Consider the following 25,018-nt stretch of genomic DNA (forward strand, 5'->3'; position numbering starts at 1 on the left):
AACTGGGCTGTTTAGAGGCTCCCTCCACCATGAATTGGTCCAAACTGGGCTGGTTAGAGGCTCCCTCCACCATGAATTTCCCAAAACTTGGCTGTTTAGAGGCTCCCTCCACCATTAATTGGTCCAAACTGGGCTGGTTAGAGGCTCCCTCCACCATTAATTGGTCCAAACTGGGCTGGTTAGAGGCTCCCTCCACCATTAATTGGTCCAAACTGGGCTGGTTAGAGGCTCCCTCCACCATGAATTTCCCAAAACTTGGCTGTTTAGAGGCTCCCTCCACCATTAATTGGTCCAAACTGGGCTGGTTAGAGGCTCCCTCCACCATGAATTTGCCCAAACTGGGCTGTTTAGAGGCTCCCTCCACCATGAATTGGTCCAAACTGGGTTTTTTAGAGGCTCCCTCCACCATTAATTGGTCCAAACTGGGCTGGTTAGAGGCTCCCTCCACAATTAATTGGTCCAAACTGGGCTAATTAGAGGCTCCCTCCACCATGAATTGGTCCAAACTGGGTTTTTTAGAGGCTCCCTCCACCATGAATTTGCCCAAACTGGGCTGTTTAGAGGCTCCCTCCACCATGAATTGGTCCAAACTGGGCTGGTTAGAGGCTCCCTCCACCATGAATTGGTCCAAACTGGGGTGGTTAGAGGCTCCCTCCACCATTAATTGGTCCAAACTGGGCTGGTTAGAGGCTCCCTCCACCATTAATTGGTCCAAACTGGGCTGGTTAGAGGCTCCCTCCACCATGAATTTGCCCAAACTGGGGTGGTTAGAGGCTCCCTCCACCATTAATTGGTCCAAACTGGGCTGGTTAGAGGCTCCCTCCACAATTAATTGGTCCAAACTGGGCTAATTAGAGGCTCCCTCCACCATGAATTGGTCCAAACTGGGTTTTTTAGAGGCTCCCTCCACCATGAATTTGCCCAAACTGGGCTGTTTAGAGGCTCCCTCCACCATGAATTGGTCCAAACTGGGCTGGTTAGAGGCTCCCTCCACCATGAATTTCCCAAAACTTGGCTGTTTAGAGGCTCCCTCCACCATGAATTTGCCCAAACTGGGCTGTTTAGAGGCTCCCTCCACCATTAATTGGTCCAAACTGGGCTGGTTAGAGGCTCCCTCCACCATGAATTTGCCCAAACTGGGGTGGTTAGAGGCTCCCTCCACCATTAATTGGTCCAAACTGGGCTGGTTAGAGGCTCCCTCCACCATGAATTTCCCAAAACTTGGCTGTTTAGAGGCTCCCTCCACCATTAATTGGTCCAAACTGGGCTGGTTAGAGGCTCCCTCCACCATGAATTTGCCCAAACTGGGCTGTTTAGAGGCTCCCTCCACCATTAATTGGTCCAAACTGGGCTGGTTAGAGGCTCCCTCCACCATGAATTTGCCCAAACTGGGCTGTTTAGAGGCTCCCTCCACCATGAATTGGTCCAAACTGGGGTGGTTAGAGGCTCCCTCCACCATGAATTGGTCCAAACTGGGGTGGTTAGAGGCTCCCTCCACCATTAATTGGTCCAAACTGGGCTGGTTAGAGGCTCCCTCCACAATTAATTGGTCCAAACTGGGCTAATTAGAGGCTCCCTCCACCATGAATTGGTCCAAACTGGGTTTTTTAGAGGCTCCCTCCACCATTAATTGGTCCAAACTGGGCTGGTTAGAGGCTCCCTCCACAATTAATTGGTCCAAACTGGGCTAATTAGAGGCTCCCTCCACCATGAATTGGTCCAAACTGGGTTTTTTAGAGGCTCCCTCCACCATGAATTTGCCCAAACTGGGCTGTTTAGAGGCTCCCTCCACCATTAATTGGTCCAAACTTGGCTGTTTAGAGGCTCCCTCCACCATGAATTTGCCCAAACTGGGCTGTTTAGAGGCTCCCTCCACCATTAATTGGTCCAAACTGGGCTGGTTAGAGGCTCCCTCCACCATGAATTTGCCCAAACTGGGGTGGTTAGAGGCTCCCTCCACCATTAATTGGTCCAAACTGGGCTGGTTAGAGGCTCCCTCCACCATTAATTGGTCCAAACTGGGCTGGTTAGAGGCTCCCTCCACCATGAATTTGCCCAAACTGGGCTGTTTAGAGGCTCCCTCCACCATGAATTGGTCCAAACTGGGCTGGTTAGAGGCTCCCTCCACCATGAATTTCCCAAAACTTGGCTGTTTAGAGGCTCCCTCCACCATTAATTGGTCCAAACTGGGCTGGTTAGAGGCTCCCTCCACCATGAATTGGTCCAAACTGGGGTTTTTAGAGGCTCCCTCCACCATGAATTGGTCCAAACTGGGGTTTTTAGAGTCTCCCTCCACCATGAATTGGTCCAAACTGGGGTTTTTAGAGTCTCCCTCCACCATGAATTGGTCCAAACTGGGGTTTTTAGAGGCTCCCTCCACCATGAATTTGCCCAAACTCTGCTGGTTAGAGGCTCAATCCACCCTGATTTTCAAAACAAATGTTGGTGCCAACCTCAACTTACTACAAGGGCCAAATTCACTGCTGGTGACAAGCTCTCCTCACTGCAAGTGCCAAATACACATGTTTCAAGGTGTTTTCCTACTGTCAGAGAGGTGGTATTGAGTGTGTAAAGTGTGTAGTTGTTAGGCTGTGATGTTGGGGTAATAGAGGGTCTTTGGTGTGTTAGATGCCCCCAGACATGCTTCCCCTGCTGTCCCAGTGTCATTCCAGAGGTGTTGGCATCATTTCCTGGGGTGTCATAGTGGACTTGGTGACCCTCCAGACACGGATTTGGGTTTCCCCCTTAACGAGTATCTGTTCCCCATAGACTATAATGGGGTTCGAAACCCGTTCGAACACACGAACATTGAGCGGCTGTTCGAATCGAATTTCGAACCTCGAACATTTTAGTGTTCGCTCATCTCTATTAAGGGATAAACTAGTCAATGGTGATATTGGTAGCCTTAACTGAGCACCGCAACAGACCTTCTCTCAACTCAGAAGAAGGGCACTTTGCCATCTTTGCATTGCATACAATGCTCCTCAGTAATCGAGAGGGATTATTTCTCTCACTCCAGAACAGGACGGAGATATCCCATTAGCAAATTTTTCATATTCACATCTTCATTTGCGGTAAACCTTATCAAGTGTCCATGAAGTCTCATGCTGGGGAAACTATTCAACCTATATGAGACCACATCTAAACACAAGCCCACAATAAGAGATCAACACATTGCCTATTCCATCTCATTTCAGTGGTATGAGCCCACTATCTCACAACTTCACTTCCAAGTAATTGAGCATGTACCAGCCCTCAAAGGTGGAGGTAAGAATCTTGCTTTACTGAAGTAAAGGGAAAAAATATGCAAATCTATTCTCCAGGATGTAATTAGGAGAACAGTGCACTTTGTGTGCTGCTCTAGAGAGCTGCGTACAGAGTGCACTGTTCTCCTAATTACATCCTGGAGAATAGATTTGCATATTTTTTACCCAGAATCCCTAGCGGAGCAGGAATGACTTGTAAGTCTCCCTACTGCCTATGTAGGCACACACTCTCCCTGATGTATACGATTATCCCCTGACCCTGAAGTAAAGGGAAGCATTCTGGATACACTGAAAACTATTGAACCTATGGGGCAGAATAGAGCCTACGAGTGCACATTTAGACTATAAACTGATTTTCAGAACATACTGATTATATATATATATATATATATATATATATATATATATATATTTGTACAAAAACATAGTCTTCATTGTCCAATCACATGATTCATTTTTTACTTATAGCAGAATGGACTGGAACATTGGAAACCATCAAGAGTAGATTGGTGTTGAGTGTCTAATTGGTGGGGTTCTGACTGCTGGCATCCTCATAAGAAGAGTGGTCCCTTGTACCCCCATCTGTATGAAGGCCCTCTGGCAGGCCCCCTGCTACTTCATTTATATTTAGTAGCTTTTTGGAAATAGCTGCTTTTGGCTTCTCTTCAGCAGTGTCATAGAAATGAAAGCAGCATTATGTCTGCTCAACTGCTGCTCCATTCAGATGGTGGTTCAAGGGAACTCCCTTACCATGAATGGTGAGGGTCCCAGTGTTTGGACCTCCACCAATCAGACACATATCACCTATTCACCAGATAGGGGATACGTTGTTAACTTGGGACAACCTCTTTTACAGATACTGGAGCAAAATAATTTGGTGCACATTGATCCTTATACCTCCCTATAAAAGTAATTTAATGACAACAAAGCTATTTTATGCATTGTTTATTGAGAGTCAGATGGCTTTTTTAATGGAGCGTGCTTTGAATTGGCCTTTTTTTTTGGCATTTTTACCATAGGCTTTCCTACAGGATATAAAATCTATGTTACAATATACCAAAAATGTTTAAAAAGTCACAAAAATGCTAAATGTTAAAATTCATGGAGTATTTTGCAAATCTTGAAAAAAAAAATTAATGGAAAAATGCCTAAGGAGGAGTTCAATGAGTTAATTGCTAAACAATTAGATTAACTTATTTTCATCATATTATATTGCAGCTGACAAAGAACATTTGCATATTATATTAGGGATAGGATACCTCTGAGATGGAGATTCTATGCCAAGTGCTATCTCCAATCTGGTTGTGACAGTCCATGCAGTCACCAGGCACTTGGTTATTTATTGTTATGCAGTATTAAAATCCATATATTAATCTAAAGTCTGATGTGCTGCGTATACGAGCCACATCCCAGTAGATCACAATATATGCTTATTCCACAATATTCTACCTAATTAGGAGAACTGTCCTGATGTAGTGATGAATTTATCAGTAGACCTCTGCCTGTTGTTACCATCCACTATACACTGTACATTCATTCTACATATGGATTAACCAGTCCCAGTCATTAGAAGGTGGGCGATTTTGCATATACTGTCTGTATTTGACATTTACCAGTACACATCAGAGATATAGTAATGATCTAGAAATAATCAGATGATGTTATTATTTGTTCAGTCCTCACCGGGCAAGAGTTATTACCGCATTAGTGCAGTTATCATAAAAGCAGAAGCTCAAATAATTGATGTGGTGGTTCAGCCAACTAGTATGACATGCCATAAAAGTGGAAAAGGTGGGGCATCGACTACCATCACCATCACTACCACCTCTACATCTATTTATCAACTCATAGCTATAAATTATAACTGACTTATAATGACATTAAAATCTGCAAACTACATATTCCTTGGAGTTTGACGGGGCTTTTCTATTGATAGATATTTTAGTATATGATTGCTGTAGGTCTCACCATTCCTGGTAATGGGCCCATAGGGCTTCAGGAGCCACCATATATGAATATTGATGATTTTCCTAAGGATAAGCCATCAAAATAAAAATCCCATAAAAAGTAAAACCCTTAACAATTCTGTTAATTTGTATTATGAGATTTTAATACGATCTATAATATATCTTGTTGAACATTGAATGGCGTCAAGGTGTTTATTTACTATTCAGCCATGTTCCTTTGAAAGGATGTTTGCTAGTGACTATAGTATTTTCTGCATGTCAGTCCTATCCACTCATTGACAACACTATAGGGACCCTGTGAACAGCAAGGCAGATCCAAGCAGCTCTCCTATAAGTAAGACTCAGTAATGGGTTGGTTTTAATACTTTTCCATTATGGAACTGTATGTAATAGAGAAATATATCGCCATTGATAGTACTTGGTGTCATAGGGAATAAATCTACACCCACATTGAATCCAGTCTTGTATGTTTATAAGCAGCTGTCAATATATTAGAAAACAAACAAACAAAGTTTGGATAAATGATTTTGTACATATTTTTTCCACCAAGACTTTGAAAATATATTATATATTATGGTGTAGGATAGGAATTTACATGTCTAGTATAGCAGAAGCTTTGTACTGAAATTATAATTAGTGAAAGTGGAAGCTTGCCTAATATTTTACAGTCAATGCTCCCAATTTCATATCTTTCATGTATTGGGTGATATATATGGAGAGTTCTTTATATAGTAGTTATACGGTACATCGTGTCTTTGAGAATAATTAACCCGCAGATAATTATTTCTTCAGAAAAGCGGTATTTATAGCAGCACCGATGTCACAAAGATCCTCTTATATTAGCTTAGGGCTGAACACAAAGACCAATAAGAATCATACTGTGACGGAGATTCACAGCCTCACCAAAAATAGAAAACATTTCTATGCAATTTAAAGTAACTCTCTCTTTATTGAGAAAATCTCGGAAGTATCACAGTACATTTTATAGAATATACACATATACTTCTTTCATATGTTACTATGGTGTTACAAGCTGTTACTTTATAACAAACCATACATTATAATAATAGTCCCACACTAGTATTAGTCCAATTGGTTGTTCAGACTCAATGTACATTTGCATAAACTATATACTCAGAAGACCATTTTACTTTGTCCTATTCTATACAAAACGGCTAAGGATCTTCTTATAAATCTTTTGAGGAAGATAAATACACACTATATGCAAAAGAATTTGTCATCATTTACTCTTCAAAACTGATAATATTTTATGTAGGAGAGAGCAATTTAATAATCTTTGATACTCTCCCTCACCTAGCACCCTTATGTGTGGCTATATAAGATGGGTGTGGAAGTTTCTTTTGCCTCCTAATGTGATTCAAAGATGTATTATAGTAGCGCTCATTCATAGAGAGTCACTAAACAAATTATTTACTAATAGGTACAGAAAATAGAAAGTAGAACTGACCTTTTCAATATATTTTATTAAACAAAAGTGCCTGTTTCTTCACTTATTTGCCTCCTTCTGCCACATATCAGATCTGTACAATAGAAGTCTATGGTGATGTACAATAGAAGTCTATGGTGATGTGAAGAGGAGGAAAAGGGAGCTCCGCAATCACAGACACCGTTCTCATTCACAACACAGCTGAGTTATCAGGAACTAGTGTCCAGCTTGAGAGAAATGACTTATTTAATGCTGTACAGGGCCTCCACAGACCGAATTGTAAACTTATCTACTATGTGTCTGAAGTATGGACCATAATAAGATAAGAAGTAAAGATAGAAGTAATAGTTAAAGACTCAGGTACTTTCTTTAGTTAAGTATATTGCTCCCTCACTGGAACTATTGATTTATGAATCCCTTACTTATGCTTTAAGGGTTGACTTTACAAGTGGTTATTAAGATAGTATTATCCATTTGCTGTTTATTTACTGACTTTATGTAGCCACTGTGTAAAGCCTTACAACAAGTTTTGCCATAAAGCTTTCTAAGAATATGTGACATCTCTGATTCTAAGGGGCATGGTATTGGCTTGAAAGTCAGTTTATAGGTGTTCTTTTGTGACTTGCGCCTGAAAATCTTGGCAAAGTACAAGCTTCAAAGTAATGTAAAACTAGTTATCTAATATTTTTTTGCATCCAAATGGTAAGATGATTGAGCAGGATGTGAAAATAAACTCTTTGGAGCAATGAGAACATTGTTGCTTACCACTTTAGTGCAATGACAACACACGTGTTGCTCCAAAGAGCTCATTTATGTAGTGACAAAAATTGTCTATCTAACATATCTATATGCAGTGTTGACATACTTGGTTTTGGTGATAGAATCCCTGTAATTGGTTCCCTTTCCCCCCCACCTTCCATTTTTAGATCAGACTTACAAAAGGAGCTACCTACCTCCCACGACCAGGAGAATGGGGAACTGAAATTCCTCTTAAAGCCTCCTTGTGAATGGAACGCCAGTGCAGGTGTGTGATTGGTGCACCATTATAGTCTTGGCAGTCCCATAACAGTGAATGGAGCACCAGCACACAAAGCACTGGCTCTTCATTCATGATTAGGCTTTAGGGAGACTTTTGTACCCCCATTTCCCTGATCGCTGGGGACCCCCTGTCGCTGATAGTCCTTAACAGCACTAACCCTTTAATGATACAATCCATATGGACCTGTTAGGCACGAACAATGACATACTCGATTTAGAGTATTTAATGGTTCAATCCATACGAACCTGCTCTGTGCTCACAATGGTTTATGTTTAAAACTATCTTTCCAGTGTGTAGTTAGAACCTGCTGAAACAGAACCCATGTAAAGTCAATGGACAGTGACTAATCTGTAATGCAATCCTGCATGCCTAGCTTTGTCCTTAGACAGCCCAGCTCCAGCATGTAATTGAGCTCATTAGTGAGGACAGAAATGACATTGATTGGTAATGTGTTTCCTGAACAGAGAGGGAATCTCCTCCTACTGGATTCCCAAATGATCAATTGTTTCTAGCAACTACTTTGTCTTGACGTGTCATGTGATAAAATGCCATGCAAGAGTAAGAGATTGGGATTACACATAATTTATGGTTTTATTTATTTCTGTGGCTGATACATCAATAATCCATGTAAACAAAGATATTTGTGCAATACAATTTATTTGACTTTTCAATAGTTTTTGAATTAAAATCCCATACATCTGTGTAAATCAGCTAAGGAGCCGCACATTTCCTAAGAGAACCTATTGCCAACAAAGAAAGTATTTTCCGTATACAGAGGAAAGGAAAGAAATGCAATAACACAGATCTCGCTTTTCTTAGATTGTTGCTATATTTATATTAGTCATAATTAAAATTAAAATAAAGGCAGCAACTTTTCTGATTGTTGCTGGATTTAAGGCAGTAAAAAGATTTGGGAAGTTTTTCTAAGTTATATGTGGCAGAATTCTGGTTCATGTTGCACAAAAAAAAAAATGTAACGATTCCCGATTACTGTAATACTGTATCCCACCCAGATGTAAGTCCGCTGGCTAGAACCCCTGTGCTGACCTGGTATGTTATCCCCAAGCTCTTATGGGGAGGGTCTGCTCTTTCCACTCTTTCCTTTACTTAGCTGTATATGTTGTATGTTTGTTTATTGTACTTGCCTTGTTATATACTGAAACACTGGAATAAATGGTGCTTAAAACAAATAAATAATAATAAAAAAAACAAATAAAATCAATGGACTAAAGACCTGTCCACATTTAACTTATCCCCAAATTGGTTTAAGATTCCAATTTGTCATGAAAACAATTCAACACAATATCATGACCTGCTAACAAAAAATCTTGAAAGGCTGTAATCCATCCTTACCCCAGTGGGTGGTCTCACAGAAACACAAATAGAATAACTTAGACATCACTTTGTGACAACCTGTCACAAAACCATGTTTTGTTTGGAAAAGCAGATTAAATTGTAATACAGATATCTGGGCATGTGCATCCAAGTGGACATTTGTATATGAAGATATAGGTGTAGAAAACAGCAGACAACTAATGTTAGATGGTAGCAGTTCACCAGGCTATGGCTTAGCATATACAACACAAGAAAGCAGAAGCTCCAAGCACTAAAAAGAAATACAGAGAAGAAAAGAACAGACAAGATTTTCTCAGGACCCGAACAACAGGCAGCATACCCTTATCAGTGTAGGTCGCAGGTTAAGGGCTATCACATTGTTACTGATAATAGGAAGAACCTGGGTACAATGCACTGTGTGTCGCCTGATAAGCACAAAGTCCTGAGCAGATGACAGTTCTTTCTATCAACACTTGCTAGTTTGTCATTTCAGTTATTCAGATAGAAAAAAATGGAGCCAGGATCTGCGTTATTTTCATTTGCTATAATTTACTAGAGTGGAATTGTGCAACAGTCACACAGTTGTATCAGATACGCCATCCAATTTCTTTACAGATTAATGAAGAGAAAATTGGAAAAATATAATTTTTTTTTTAACTGGAAAGAATAGCACAGTATGCATCAGTTATACAATTCTGTCCAATGGAATACAAACAAAATAGTTATTTTTGTGCTATACTGAATATCAAGGCTATCTTAGATTGTGTCCTTAATACTTATATGGTTTCATTCAGGGGCTTTATACAATAGGAAATTGTGCCTCGTGTACAGCAGTCTGTGTACAGTATAATACAGCATACAATTAGTTTGTGGTTCCCCATTGTCATTTATAGGGGTACCACTCTCGGAAGTTTTCATAAAGCTCTACAATGTGAAGGCCTAAGCCACTGGATGTGCCAAAGCGAGACATACCATGCAGGAAATATCTCTCCAATCAAGAGGACTATACTGTGATAGCACTTTTCTTGCCTGATCCCGATACTGTTTTTATGGAGATTTGGGCAGCTGTCGGAAGAGGAGTGGCTTGCTGTTTAGAGGGCTATATGTAGGGCATGGTTAACATGTGGTTTTGAGGCACATTGGCACCCCTAACTTAGTGGCTGGTTCTTGGATCCAGGGTATTGGCCAGACTGCTTAGCAGTAACACAGACTCATGAGGCAGGTTCCACATCCTTGGTGATTATGGTACTGGACGCAGCCAGGTGAGTGCCACATAATGCACCATCACATTGCTATGGGAAGCAGCACCATGTTGTGCACCAGGAACACCTGCCTCTGAGTAACATTTCTGCATAATGATGGGTAATTGGCCCTACAAGTTTTTTTCTTAGTGAGCCAATTGGTTGGTCATTGCCCACATTAAATCAGCAGAAACTGCTGCTTATGCCAACTCTACAATATGGCTGCTAGTAGGGGTAGTCGTGAGAAGAGGGAAAATGTCTCATTGAGGGAGCGGTGGGAAGAGGGACAATGCTGCAATTAGTGGGAGAGAGATCAGAAGGAGGACAAAGCTGATGTCACTGGGTGAGGGATATGAAGGGGATATGTAACTTCTATGTGTACATGTTGTGTTCCACTGTGGTATTTTGCTCTTCTGTGCAGGTATTTTGTGTTCCATAGTGGTATTTAGTTCTTTGGGGGGGTATTTCTCACATCACTGTGGTAGTTGATGCTTTTAGGGAGGACTGTTGTGTGGCATTCTACATTTCTGGAGAAGTATATTATGCGGCACTTGGTGTTTCGGTATTACATATTGTACTGTGCTTCTGTATTTCTTGCCTCTGGAAGTTATTATGTGCTGCAATGTGCTATCTGCTTTGTGCTGCTAGGGACGGGTAGCTATTTTGTGCACCAAATGCCTACCAAAAATGCAAGATACCCATTGCAAGCAGATTACAAGAATGAGCAAAAACAGACATGCCAGGGGACACAAACAATATTATTCACTGAAAGCAAGCAGAGAATATGATGCACATGTCTTCTCTATCTGTATCATGATCTATCAATGCAATTCCCTCACACACATCGGTTTGGTTCTAGTGTTTGTTTCTACATGTATAGCCCATTACAAGATGATGTGTTATCCTCATTGACTCTGTCCTTTAGCATATTCAGAGATGGAGGGGTTAAATCCTTATACAAACCTGCCATGTTTATTAAGACGCATCACGAGGATTGCTTTATCATTGAGACACAATCACCTATTTAGCCATTGCGTTTTTTTCATTTTTATACCTGGAGTTTTGTATTTTTAATACATATTAATAAAGATTTCCTTTTTATCTGAGCCATTTACTAAGCAGTGACTAGCAAGATTCAATATATCCCCTGTTAATAAAATATTTTCCATACTATGCATTATGTATCATAATGTATGCACAATATAGAGGGGTGGTACTATTGTATGTGGGCTGATGGATTCGTATGTCTGAGATGTATTTTAAGGATAGTCCAGACCTGATCATACTGGCCTCTTTTGGTGGCCCTATCTAATGGTGGCCATCACTATGCCTAGTTTATTATCCTCTCATATGCCAGACTGGATTGCCTTGACTTGCAGTCACTTGTAGTTCTCTGTTTCCGAGTGTAAAAAGGGAAAATAGTGTTAGGGTGTCCAAGTCCTAAGGGTAAACTGGGTTCCTCGATAAAATGGATTATGATCAGTGAATAATTCAGTAGGCCAGTTACCTTGGTTGTACCCATTCAGAGGCTGAAGGGTATCTGTGCAATACATTAGACATGAGGAGCACGCAAACCATTACAAAGACCATATTTTTATATTTATTAAATGCTACGGTCGAAATATTAAAAAAAAAAAAAAGCAAATACTATATGGAAGAATAATAGTTGCCCAGTTACACCCTAGTTAGTGATGCAAAACCTTTCCAAATTGGTGTAATTCTACCTGGAGACTGACACTGACATCTGTGACAATTACAAAGTGGCATCTCAAATCAGGAATGAACCTCTCCGCAACAGCGAAGTCTGCAGCAGCATTTCTGTCTGACAGGTATCTGAAGAGCAGTTCCAGCTATTTAGTGCTTTGTCATGTGAAATGATCACGCACAAAAATAATTCTGAGTGACTCAAAGAGTCAAGAAGGAAATTTTGCAAGAGCTGCTCTAGGCAGTTGAGCTGTCTTTCATGCTACATTTACTAACAACCTTTCACATGAATCATTTCACACATTAACAGGTTTTATTGCTTATCCTTTGCCTATAGCACCTATAAACTCCTCATTGGAAAGCTTTAAGTCAGCTACACAGAGCAAGAACGATTCAATCTTATAAGTGCGTGTTCGACATACGTTATACTATTTAATAGTGCACTACATATGCTCTGGAAGTCTATACATTTACTCATTGTAGTCAAGTAAAAAAAAAAAAAGCCCGTGAAAATGCAGAGTTCTGAATATAATTTGATGGTCCTGACCCAGAGTTTAAAGGGATTTTATCATTAGAATCCCATTTTAAGCTAAACCCATGTCAGTATAGCCTTAAGAAAGGCTATACTTGTCCTACCTTTAGAAGTCTTCTCTGCGCCGCCATTCCGTAGATATCCCAGTTTTTCGTTCATATGTTAATTAGTTTTCTCACAGCACTGAGGGCGGGCCCCAGCACTCAAATAGCACTGGGAGCGTCCCCAGTGCTGTAAGAAAACTATCCAGCGCCACCTTCTTCTTGTTTGCCGCCTCTTCTTTTCTGTTCGGCCACAGGAAAATGGCCAACTGCACCCACTGCGCATGTCTATCAGCCATTTTCCATGGACATGCACAGTTGGCACTTTTTGAAGACGACGTGACAGGACAAGGAAAAAGAGGCGGAGGGGCCGAACAAGAAGAAGGCGGCGCTAGATAGTTTTCACACACCACTGGGGATGCCCTCAGTGCTGTTTAAGTGCTGGGGACCACCCCTAGTGCTGCGAGAAAACTAATTAGTATATGGACGAAAACTGGGATATCTAAGGAACGGCGGCGCAGAGAAGACATCTAAAGGTAGGGAAGAATAGCTTTTCTTAAGGCCATTCCAATGTGTGTTTAGCTTAAAACGGGATTCTAATGATAGAATTCCTTTAATGTCACCTGCTCTGGAAGAAAATATATTAATTATGTTGCAATATTAGATCAGTCACCATTCCTATTGGTCAGATGACTAAAAATCTGCAAAACTGCTAAACTTGGTAAACATGTTTATTAAGTTAACAATGCTGTTCTGAAAAGAGAATAATTATAATTATGACTAAAATCCACAGATCTCTTTAACCTCCCTTTATTCTCATTGACCTATTTCATTCGGTAGGTCACATTGTCCAACTTTTGTTTCCAAAATAGAAAGTAGAAATTAATAGGACAGGTTGAACATTCCAAGAAACAATGGACATTGGCACCGTATAGTCTCTGAAATTTTCCTTTTTACTTCCAGTTGGAAAGTATGTGAAATGCACCTGGCTGATGTGTATAGTCTCATATATGGAACAAAAGAAGAAGAAAATTGTTGAAACCAATGATAGTGTATATTTGCAAAACAAAGATTTTCCTACCTTCACACATGGCATGATCCCTAAGGAGTGGCAGTCTGCCATCTGGTGTAGGTTTAGCTCTGACCTGGGCACGGATAAAAAGATTACAATTATAAGTATGAGTGACACGGAACAATGTGCACATATGTAACAATAACAGCAAAGATGGAAAAAAAATCAAGATTGACAACAACTGCATTCACAACATAGCTACCAATATAGTCTTCAGTAAGATATGTACATATGTGGCCTGTATTTAGTCTTTAATGGAGATTTAGTTTTTTGAGGACTTTTAGTTTATGGTCCTACTAATACAGTAACAATGTACTATCTATGAGAAAGAAGAAACTATCACGCTGTATGTAATAGGGTGTAAGTGTTAGCTTTTGAAACCTTACTTAGCCAACACAGATTTTTGGAAGCGAGCTTTTAGGCTACTGTTTTGCTTGCAAAACTAATGTAAAGCCACAGTCAGTAGTAGTTTCCTATGGCCATGTCCACACTGGATGCTATTGCCAAATTTTAGACACTACAGTGTACTATATAGTGACATTCAAGTATACAAAAGTTCACTAAATCTCTGCCACACAATGTGAAAAAAACAACTGCCTTGCAAATTTAGCTGTGCTGCAGGTTATCAAACCTCAACATGTCAGTTTACCTTGAGGATTGTCACCATTGCATTTGTAAGGTAGAAAGTACCAGAATAACACAGCAAAACTGTTAGGGTTCTGTATATATATATATATATATATATATATATATATTTATAATTGACAGAACCTCTTGACTGCAGTCGAGGTCCACAGGCCCCAAGAGGGCGGCCATCTGCCTGAGCAAAGCAGCCGTATGTTTGTGCGGCACTAGTGTGAACAGAGAGCAATGAGTTCCCCAGTTATTTCACTGGGTAAAAGTGTTTGCGCAGCTCTAATGTGTACAGGCTGCAATGAAGCTTTCCCCAGTTGACTTCACTGGGCAGGTAAAGCTGACTGAAGCCTTGCAACAGACCTCTGCTCAATACAGCAGAGGGATAGGTACTAGCAACTGCTTCACCCTGCTACATGGTAGAGGTTGCCAGGGGTTAAACGTCACCTCTAGCCATTAACACAAAGGGCTCCACCACTAGAAGCTACCATGTAACTAGACAGTTCAATAGGCTTTTGGGGTCCCTAACGGCAGTGCCCTGGTAGGCCAAGGAATCCTATCCTAGACGCCCTATCTGGCAACCTGCCTATACTGGAACCTAGCCCTGAACTCCTGCCTTACAGGATTGTTAGTTAAAGTGTGAGCACGCGGTGGGCGTCAACTCACACTATAAAAAGGCAAGACCCTGCCCACGGGGCAGTGGCCATAACTTCACCGCACATGTTCAGTATGGGCAAAATGGGACTTAGCCTCCGAGAGATTCCAAAAGGTCCGATCATGCTCAGTAAAGGAAGATTTGGACTTAGCCTCTGAGCGCCTCCAGAAGGTCTGGGCATGCTCAGTAGGGAGAAAGTTGGACTTAGACTCCACACACCTCACTGTCTGATGCAGAGGGCGAGAGTTGGTTTGATCCGCAGGTGGCGCTGTGCGCCGGAAGGAAAACCTGCGGGACCCAATCCTAACAAAAACCCACCCCATCTCCAGGTATTTTATGGCTGTCATTGTTTCCATGTGGGCAAACCCCTGCAGACTATCCTGCAGCTATATACTGCCTGCAAGTCTGGGTGGGGAATAGGAATTGTTATGATCTCTGATTCATAAATGTAACTCATACCACGGAAAATGACAGGTTAAATATACAAGGGGGAATTTACTAGACTGTTCATTGCAGTTTTCTGTTGCTAAAGTGTCACAGTTTTGGCGCATAGCACTTACACCAAACAATGTGCCTTTTTGGCCATTATCTGATCAGCTCGACACTTATGAGAAAAGTGGATGGGACGTAGTAGGGATTAGAGTGGACCAGGGCAGGGACACCTCAGCCTTCTACTGTAATTCACACCAGAAAGCATCTTCCTCTAGTGCTTACAAGTCCAGAGCACAATAAGCCGGTTTTAATAAATCTCCCCCTTAATCTGTTATTGGGGGTCTTCTTGCTAAATTCAACTGTGCACAATTCTAATGCTGTCATCTCATACAGGGAAGGTGAGAATGGACACATCTGTATATTCCACACTACACTGATAGGGACTAAGACATGTTTACAGTAGACTGTCTAATGTAAGTAGACTGTCTACTGTACAGTAGACTGTCTACTGTACATTGAAGTCTGGAACTAGCCATAAACTAGTATGTATTATATTGGGGGAGATAATGATCAATTGTTGGATCTATATATATATTTACTTTGCTTACTTACAATGCCAACATATTCTATATTACTATACAGACATGGTCAATCGTTGTCCCATATAGGGCTCACAATCTACATTTCCTATCTGTCCTATTTCGGGTTCACAAACTACATTCCCCATCAGTATGTCTTTGGAGTGTGGGAGGAAACTGGATTACCCAGAGGAAATCTACACAAACTTGGGGAGATCAATCACACAAACTCCTTGCAGATGTTGTTCCTGGTCAGATGCAAACCTAGGACTCCAGCTCTGCGGGGTTACAGTGCTGACCACTGAGCCACCGTGCTGTCCTATCTCTATATGTCCAATCCCAATGTTCTCAGGAAGATGAGCTGCTCTCATTGCTTTGTTGGTGTCATTTGAGATGATGTCTAGTATTTCTTTTAATATCAGAACTGAGTTATGTTAAAAATATATCTTTGCAGAAAGGAATGCTCCATTTTTCAGATACAGTAAAATACTGTAAAGTATGTCATTCCCCTCACACAGTTACATTTTATTGCTACATTTCTAGCTTCCCGCAGCTAGCACCAGGAGTAGCCCACTGTTTACGGATTCATATAGATACCATTATCTTCAATACTAGCTGTATAAAGCAAGCTCCTTTATTATTCAGGCCGAGGGTAGATAGTTTGATGGGATCCCTGATGGCAGTACAGGTGGCACAGGTATCCACCCAGTTGTATTGTGCAAAAGTTTAGGCAGGTGTTGGAAAAACACTTTGAATAATAGAATTGTTAATATTTGATTTTTGTCATTTAATAAAATGCAAAGTAAATGAACAAAAGAAAAATCCTCATCAAGTCAATATTAGGAGTGACCACTCTTTGTCTTCAATAAATTGACTAAACGTTGGGTAAGTACAACCTCAGATGAACAACACCTAATAGATTTCACTATGTTATTATTAATTCATCAAAAATGAAGCCAAAATGGAATATTCATGTGTGTAAAGCTAAGTACAACCAATAAATCAATAGTTTGTAGAATCACCTTAGTAATATCGGGAAGTAATTGTTTCCAGTATGACTTTCTCAGTCTGTCGCATTGTTTTTCATGAATTTAGGGGGGTTCACTTTATTTTTTACACACTGCTTTTACATTTTGTCCTAGATTTTGTTAAATAAATAGTGAGACTGTGTAATTTGCGATGTCTTATTATTTGTCTAAGGTTGTATTTACTCCTTTTTAAGACCTTCTAAGGGTCAGATTTTTTTATTATGTCCTGAATTTAAATATTATGGACTTTTTTCATATTTATATTGTTGAATAGAGACCTTGATGAATGTGTGTACATACAATATGTATACACATACATGAATGGTATGCTGGTCTGTTTTAACCATTATGGTGAATGTTGGGTATTTAAATAAGGCAGGCGCTCAGGAGCTGAACAGCCACCATTGTCAGTGAGTCTTTGGTGTATGATTGTGGGCATTAAAGCTCTTGGTGCCTAGGTGAACTCTGACCTAGGCGCCCTGCCATTTTGCCGGGGATCACCGGCACCTGGAGCATGTTCCAGGATCGGCTTCCCATAACCATGACAACCAGAAGCCTATGGAAAGCTCCCAGGATTGTCTAGGCATTACCTTGTATTGCAGGCTGCTCTATACAGCCTGCAATAGAAGTGCTGATATTGTGCAATACATTGCAATGCATTAGCATTTTAATGCATTCAATTAGTGATCATACCCGCCGGATCTCATCTGTCCACAAGATGTTTTCCTAGAAGGATTTTGGCCTATTCGTGTACATTTTGGCAAACTGCAGTCAAGCAAAGGAACATCAAGATCTCTGGAAACGGACTTGTTACCTTGAGATTGTTGATATTTTTCCACAATTTTGGTTCTCAAGCCCTCAGACAGTTCTCTTCTCCTCTTTCTGTTGACCATGCTTAGTGTGGAACACACAGACATACAATGCAAAGATTGAGCCAGCTTTTCTCCTTTTTATCTGGTTTCAGGTGTGATTTTTATATTGCCCACACCTGTTACTTGCCACAGGTGAGTCTGAACATGCACTTGAAACAAAGTTATTTACCCACAGTTTTGAAAAGATGCCTACAATGTTTTTCCAGAGTTTTGGGTTGTTGGTTTTTTTGTTTTTTTTTTGGGGGGGGGGGAGTTTTGTGTGAAACAATGTCCAATTTTGCCTTTTTTTTCTCTTTTTTTGTGTGTGCTGTTCTATTAATCACAAAGGAAATAAACATGTCTATAATAAAACATGCATAATTTCAATAATTTTCTTGCAATAATACTATGGAAATAAAGACAGTTTTAAAATAACTTAGTTTACAGATAGAAAAAACAGGCTCCTTATAGCACTTAAGATTTTCTTTTCAACATTGACATTAAAACATACAACTACAGAAAAAATAGACTTCAGCTCGTAAAACATTACAGGGCATTGTGAGTCTGTAATATTTTATCATCTGAAGGCTATATGTCATTGTAGATGTCGCTCTATATGGAGATTCATCTTGGAATGGATCGAGTTGGAAATCAATAATCCAATAATCAACTTTTTCACTTACCACTTGATTTTTCACTGAGTCAGATGGGGTTTAAGGAGGTTAAATATTCAGTACAGAATGTGCGGCAGCTATCCTGGTGACACTGGGAATGCATTTCTTGTTCGGTGCCTATTTTTTGTTGTATAGAATGGCTATTCCTCCAGAAAGACAATTGCTTTTTGCATAGGCTCTTCACTCTATTTTTTTCTATAGAGGTTATTGATAGGATATTGCTAGGATTAGGGCTTTTTTGGTCAGCAGCAGTATGGACATTAAAAGGAAACTTTCACCAGACTTAGGGTCACCAAACCACCAACATAGAGCCAAGATTTAGAGTACCATATTTGCTAATATCAAAACCAGCCAATTTGTCAATCTTGAGAAACTGTAACTGGGACTCAGCTCCTTGTCTTTAGGCACACTTTAGATAAGGGTTACTGTTCTTGGTCCATCTGTGCACTGCTTGTGCTTGAAGCCAAGCAGTTGAGTGCCAGACTTATCTCTAGTATCTTATATAATGTATATGAGCTATTCTTAGGATCAATATGTGATTAGTGGGGTCTGATACCGGTGGTGGTCTGATACCCACAAGCAATGCAGCTTCTTCCCTGTTCCGATGATGACATGACCTTCATCGATCACATGGTAAAGCAACATCTCATTCCTATTCAAATGAATGGGCTGAGTTGCATTACCAATCATAGCCCCTATATTTGCAATTCAATTAAAAGGTCAACTACTGTCCACAGTTGTCAGAAGACAACTAAACAAAAAAAATTGAAACAAACAAAATAAAAAACAACAACAAATACAACATCACAAAATAGTCTTCCTCTGTTTTGACATACACTCATATGTAGCATGAGGACGGCACTATTTACACAGCCAATTAGATATTCCAGTATAGTGCTCCAAAAGAAGCCAACTAACTGGTCGTAAGTGACTACTGTGGACCCCTGCATTGAGAGAGAGAGTCGTACAAACACAGGCTGCTGCTTTTAGCAAGTGTTCTACTATCTCAGCCCAATGCTGGATTCACAGCTACACTGCTCAGTACTGCTGCATGTTTTCCTTCATGCTGCTGCTATTTCTGTGTGTGATAGAAAAAGACAGGCAAATAGAATCAGACTTTTCCGCCCACTCTCCTTACGTGTAGCTGTGATCTACCGTCCACCTGGCTCACCCTACCAATTTTTGGACCACTTTGCTTCTTGGCTTCCCCACTTTTTATCCAGTGACATTCCTACCCTCATCATGGGTGACTTTAACATCCCTATTGCCCCCCCTCACTCCCCGGCTGCCTCACAGTTTCTCTCATTAACCACTTCTCTTGGTCTCTCACAACGCTCTTCTTCCGCCACACATATAGATGGTAACACGATTGATCTAGTCTTCCATCGACTCCTCACAGTCTCTAAATTTTCTAACTCTTCTCTGCCGCTTTCTGACCACAACCTTCTATCTCTCACCATCAGTGCTCTCTCCCCTTCACATGACGCCCCTACCCATCACACATATAGGAACTTGCGTGCTATTGACACCCAGCACCTCTCAGATACTCTACAGTCCTCCCTGTCCCCCATCTCTTCAATCTCCTGTCCCAATCTGGCCACCAGTCACTATAATGAAACCCTCAAAAATGCATTGGATGAGGTTGCTCCCCCCTCCACTCGTAAAGTCCCACATAGAAGGCAGCAGCCCTGGCACACGCCACAGACACGATTTCTTCAGCGCTGCTCTAGGTGTGCCGAACGTCTCTGGAGAAAATCACGCTCACCTGCAGATTTCCTCCACTTCAAGTTTATGCTTAAAACATATAGCTCTGCCCTTTACCTCGCCAAACAAGACTATTTCACCGCCCTCATCTCTTCTCTCTCCAGCAACCCTAAAAGGCTTTTTGAAACCTTTCACTCCTTACTCACACCCAAGGTGCAGACGCCATTCACAGACCTTAGTGCTGATGACCTGGCCATGTATTTCCATGATAAAATTGATAAGATCCGTCAGGAAATTACTGCCCAAGCCCCAGGTGGCATTGACTCCCATACCTACGATAGTACTGATCCCCTCACCAGCCGCACTTCAGACTGTCCATTCTCATCTTTTGAACCTGTCACAGAAGAGGAAGTCTCCCAGCTACTTTCTTCATCTCGCCCCACAACCTGCAGTAGTGACCCCTTCCCCTCACACCTTCTCCAATCTCTGTCCCCTGCTGTCACTACTTACCTTACTAAAATATTTAACCTCTCTCTCTCTTCTGGAATCTTCCCATCCTCCTTCAAGCATGCTGTTATAATCCCGCTACTGAAAAAACCCTCCCTGGACCCATCCTGTGCTGCTAACTATCGACCCGTCTCTAACCTCCCCTTCATCTCTAAACTTTTGGAACGCCTGGTTTATTCTCGGTTAATCCGTTATCTCTCTGCTAACTCTCTGCTTGACCCCTTACAATCTGGTTTCCGTGCTCTGCACTCTACTGAAACAGCTCTCACAAAAGTCTCTAATGATCTACTAAAGGCTAAATTCAATGGTGACTTCTCTCTTCTTATTCTTCTGGACCTCTCTGCAGCTTTTGACACTGTTGACCATCAACTTCTCCTCACTATGCTCCGCTCAGTCGGCCTCAATGACACTGCGCTCTCCTGGTTCTCCTCTTATCTCTCAGACCGCACTTTCAGTGTATCATTCGCGGGCTCTGTTTCCTCCCCTCTTTCCCTTGCTGTTGGGGTTCCTCAGGGCTCGGTCCTCGGCCCCCTGCTCTTTTCTCTCTACACAGCCCCCATTGGACAAACCATCACCAGATTTGGCTTCAGGTACCATCTTTATGCTGATGACACCCAATTATACACATCTTCCCGTGACATCACCCCTGCACTCATACAGAACACCAGTGACTGTCTCTCTGCTGTCTCTAATATCATGTCCTCGCTCTATCTGAAACTAAATCTCTCTAAGACTGAACTACTACTGTTTCCACCATCTAACAGATCTGTCCCTGATAGATCCATTGCAGTCTCAGGCCTTACTATAACTCCTAGGCAGCATGCCCGCTGCCTCGGGGTCATATTTGATGCAGACCTTTCCTTCACCCCTCATATTGAATCACTCGCACGTTCATGTCACCTCCACCTCAAAAACATCTCCAGAATATGCCCTTTCCTTACCAGAGATACACTAAAGACACTTATTGTCTCTCTGATTCATTCTCGCCTTGACTACTGTAACTCCTTACTAATCGGTCTTCCCCTCACTAAACTCTCTCCTCTACAATCTATTCTGAATGCAGCGGCCAGGCTCATCTATCAGGCTAGACGCTACAGTGATGCCTCCGGTCTGTGCCAGTCACTACATTGGCTGCCTATTCATTATAGAATAAAATATAACGTTATCACCCTCATCCACAAGGCTCTCCATAATGCCGCACCTCCCTACATTTCTTCCCTCATCTCTGTCTACCGCCCAACCCGTGCTCTCCGCTCACTCAATGATCTAACACTTACATCCTCTATTATCAGAACCTCCCACGCTCGTATACAAGACTTCTCCCGAGTTGCACCACTTCTCTGGAATGCTCTACCCCGGACAATAAGATTAACTCCCAACTTCTACAATTTCAAACGCAAACTAAAGACGCATCTTTTCAGACAAGCCTATCACAATTCCTAATGCACAAAATTGTCTGAACACTGTATAAGCAATGCCGCCCCTGCTACCTCTTGTGTCACCCCCTCTACCTCATAGATTGTAAGCTCTTTTGAGCAGGGCCCTCAGTCCCATTGTGTGAAATGACGTTCTTTGTTATGTATGTCTGTATCTGAACCCTATAAATTGTACAGTGCTGCAGAATATGTTGGCGCTATATAAATAAAAAAAAAAAAAAAAATCTTCTCCTTGTGCTGTGTTTGGGAGACATTATAGCAGATCATTTTTCCTAAACTAGTAAGTGTAGACTGACAATAATAGATAGAGCCAACAGAGAGAAAAATGTAAAAATTAAGAATATAAATCATATCATAGTTTTAGTAGGTCTACTCCTTGTGTGCACAATCACTTATCCTGAAAAGTCACATGAAATGACAGGTACACTTTAAAGGGAATCTGTAGGTTTCCTCCTTATTGAAGCCTATTTACTCCAGTGCAAATTTGGAAATCACCTAGTAATCTTCTTTATTTTACTGGTGGTTTACTTGCCTGGAAATTGCCATCTCTCTACAGTCATGGTCAAACGTTTTGAGAATGATACAAATATTAATTTTTACAAAGTCTACTGCTTCAGTTTTTCTAATGGCAATTTGCTTATACTCCAGAATGTTATAAAGAGTGATCAGCTTAACAGCAATTACTTACAAAGTCAGTATTTGCCTAGAAAATGAACTTTATCCCCCAAAACACATTTCAACATCATTGCAGCCCTGCCTTAAAAGGACCAGCTAACATCGTTTCAGTGATTGCTCCATTAACACAGGTGTGGGTGTTGATGAGGACAGGGCTGGAGATCAATCTGTCATGATTAAGTAAGAATGACACCAATGGACACTTTAAAAGGAGGCTGGTGCTTGGCATCATTGTTTCTCTTCTGTTAACCATGGTTATCTCTAAAGAAACAAGTGCAGTCATCATTGCACTGCACAAAAATGGCCTAACAGGGAAGAGTATCGCAGCTAGAAAGATTGCACCTCAGTGAACAATCTATCACATCATCAAGAACTTCAAGGAGAGAGGTTCCATTGTTGGCAAAAAGGCTCCAGGGTGCCCAAGAAAGACCAGCAAGCGCCAGGACCATCTCTTAAAAGTGTTTCAGCTGCAGGATAGGGCTACTAGCAGTGCAGAGCTTGCTCAGGAATGGCAGCAGGCAGGTGTGAGTGCATCTGCACGCACTGTGAGGCGGAGACTCTTGAAGCAAGGCCTGGTCTCAAGGAGGGCAGCAAAGAAGCCACTTCTCTCCAGAAAAAAACATCAGGGACAGACTGATATTCTGCAAAAGGTACAGGGAGTGGACTGCTGAGGACTGGGGTAAAGTCATTTTCTCTGATGAATCCCCTTTTCGATTGTTTGGGACATCTGGACAACTGCTTATTCGGAGAAGACGAGGTGAGCGCTACCACCAGTCTTGTCTCATGCCAACTGTAAAGCATCCTGAAATCATTCATGTGTGGGGTTGCTTCTCAGCCTAAAAACACAGCCATGAATAAAGAATGGTACCAGAATGTCCTCCAAGATCAACTTCTCCCAACCGTCCAAGAGCAGTTTGGTGATCAACAATGCCTTTTCCAGCATGATGGAGCACCTTGCCATAAAGCAAAGGTGATAACTAAATGGCTCAGGGAACAAAATATAGAGATTTTGGGTCCATGACCTGGAAACTACCCAGATCTTAATCCCATTGAGAACTTGTGGTCAATCATCAAGAGACGGGTGGACAAACAAAAACCTACAATTCTGACAAAATGCAAGCATTGAGTGTGCAAGAATGGACTGCTATTAGTCAGGATTTGGTCCAGAAGTTGATTGAGAGCATGCCAGGGAGAATTGCAGAGGTCCTGAAGAAGAAGGGTCAACACTGCAAATATTGACTTGCTGCATTAACTCATTCTAACGGTCAATATAAGCTTTTGTTACTCATAATATGATTGCAATTATATTTCTGTATGTGATAAAAAGATCTGACAAACACACATAAAAACCAGAGGACAGCAGATCATGTGAAAATATAATATTTGTGTCATTCTCAAAACTTTTGGCCATGACTTTACATTACTATATAGGTCTCTCCATTTCATGGCTTTCTGGTGAGGTTGTATCTACAAACTGTACAACAACCTATTTGTAAATCAGTCAAAAAGAACTGCAGAATAAAACTAGGGGGGACAGATCAATGGTCTGATCTATGATGTAAGTTTTATGCAGCTTTTAACTCCACAAGTATATGGTACATCTGCTGTAGATCCATTCCTTAGACAATGATATCTACTATCATTGTCTATGGAATGGATCTAAATTAGATGGTCCTGTGAAGTTACTGGCATTGTAGTATGTTGTCTCTATGATTATACCGGTTTGCTTCTCATGTACAGGAGAAAAATAATAATTAAAATGCTTTATATTTACATTATATCTAGGACATAGCTAGGGGGACTAGGGGCCCATGTACCCAGTATGTCAGGTAAGGTCCCTCTAAGCTCCTCAATCTAAAATGGAAAGTGTTAAAACAACATGCTAATGAAGTCAGCAAGCCCAATTACAGATATACCTGTTGGAAGGGTGTAGGATGTTTTAACTCCATCATTTCCGGGTTACACAGCTTAGAGGAAACACTAATTAAGGGAAGGGTCAACAAGCCACAGTGCAGATACAGGAACTGAATTGTAGCCTCAGGGAAAGAAAAGCTGTCTACTGTACAACTTTGTATGAGTTTCAATGCCTTTTAGTGCTCCACGATTAATATCGATTTAGTTTAGGTTAGACCTTACACTTTGATTCATGAGTCCGTTATTCAGTCAGTAAGACACAGTATGGTCTTACGCACTCCATCACT

At 41.1% G+C, this 25,018-nt stretch overlaps 1 protein-coding gene across 1 annotated transcript in view; it reads right to left on the reverse strand.

The window, feature by feature from the left end:
* Positions 1 to 25,018, reverse strand: part of MYO18B (myosin XVIIIB) — a 456,489-nt gene that overhangs the window by 384,409 nt on the left and 47,062 nt on the right. Inside the window, exon 12 of the mRNA XM_075276574.1 lies at positions 13,654 to 13,717. Within this exon, the coding sequence (XP_075132675.1) occupies positions 13,654 to 13,717 (64 nt within the window). The remainder of the gene's footprint in view (positions 1 to 13,653; positions 13,718 to 25,018) is intronic.

This window comes from Leptodactylus fuscus, chromosome 1, assembly GCF_031893055.1.
Source record: "Leptodactylus fuscus isolate aLepFus1 chromosome 1, aLepFus1.hap2, whole genome shotgun sequence".
Taxonomy (NCBI): Eukaryota; Metazoa; Chordata; class Amphibia; order Anura; family Leptodactylidae; genus Leptodactylus; species Leptodactylus fuscus.